This window comes from Phaethon lepturus, unplaced genomic scaffold (assembly GCF_000687285.1).
Source record: "Phaethon lepturus isolate BGI_N335 unplaced genomic scaffold, ASM68728v1 scaffold349, whole genome shotgun sequence".
Classification (NCBI taxonomy): Eukaryota; Metazoa; Chordata; class Aves; order Phaethontiformes; family Phaethontidae; genus Phaethon; species Phaethon lepturus.
This window is the reverse complement of record NW_010565319.1, coordinates 13,557-14,188: the sequence shown is the minus strand read 5'-3', so window position 1 is coordinate 14,188 and position 632 is coordinate 13,557. Positions and strand designations below refer to the sequence as shown.

Here is a 632-nt window from a genome sequence, read left to right as displayed (position 1 = left end):
TCACGCCCACCTCCCGCTGGAAGCAAAACTGCGGCTGAAGGAGAAGTTGATCTCACCGTTTTTGTACTTTCCCCATGCTCCAAATGGCACTATGACAACTGTGCTGTTGTCTTCAGTGCCGAATTGCATTGCCTGAGAGAAGAAACAAATTGTCAGCATCATCATCTTGCTTGGAAAAGGGAAAAAGTGTCTGGCTCCACATGGGACGCCATGCCCTGAGGCCTAAAACTTCCTTGCCCCTTCCCAGCCCTGATGCTGCATTCTGGTATGCCCCAGAGCTTTGCACAGGCTACACCACCATCCAGAACCCTGGTGAGAAACTGGGCATTTCTGCCTATGCTGATGGCATATTCAGCACAGGAACAAACTGCAGTTATGGTCCCACGCAGTTCAGTGGATCAGGAGCTAAGCAACTTAATTGAAATGATGCCCAGCAAGGATGTGGCAAGACCCATCCTTGGATTACCGAATGTCTCAACCAGCATACTTCAATTCACTTGAATGTGTGGCTGTATACTTGGCATTTTTTAAAAAAAAACTAAACAAGAAACAACAACAAGCATTTGGTGCAAAGAGAAGCCCTGGCATTACCTGCTCAGTAACAACGTGGGCAGCTTCAGCAGGTCCATGGC

At 48.1% G+C, this 632-nt stretch overlaps 1 protein-coding gene across 1 annotated transcript in view; it reads right to left on the bottom strand.

Moving 5' to 3' along the window:
* PPM1K (protein phosphatase, Mg2+/Mn2+ dependent, 1K) overlaps positions 1 to 632 on the bottom strand; it is an 11,424-nt gene continuing 10,792 nt past the window's right edge. The window contains exons 6-7 of the mRNA XM_010295131.1: positions 592 to 624; positions 1 to 132 (exon numbers count right to left, since the gene is read on the bottom strand). Of these exons, the coding sequence (XP_010293433.1) occupies positions 1 to 132; positions 592 to 624 (165 nt within the window). The remainder of the gene's footprint in view (positions 133 to 591; positions 625 to 632) is intronic.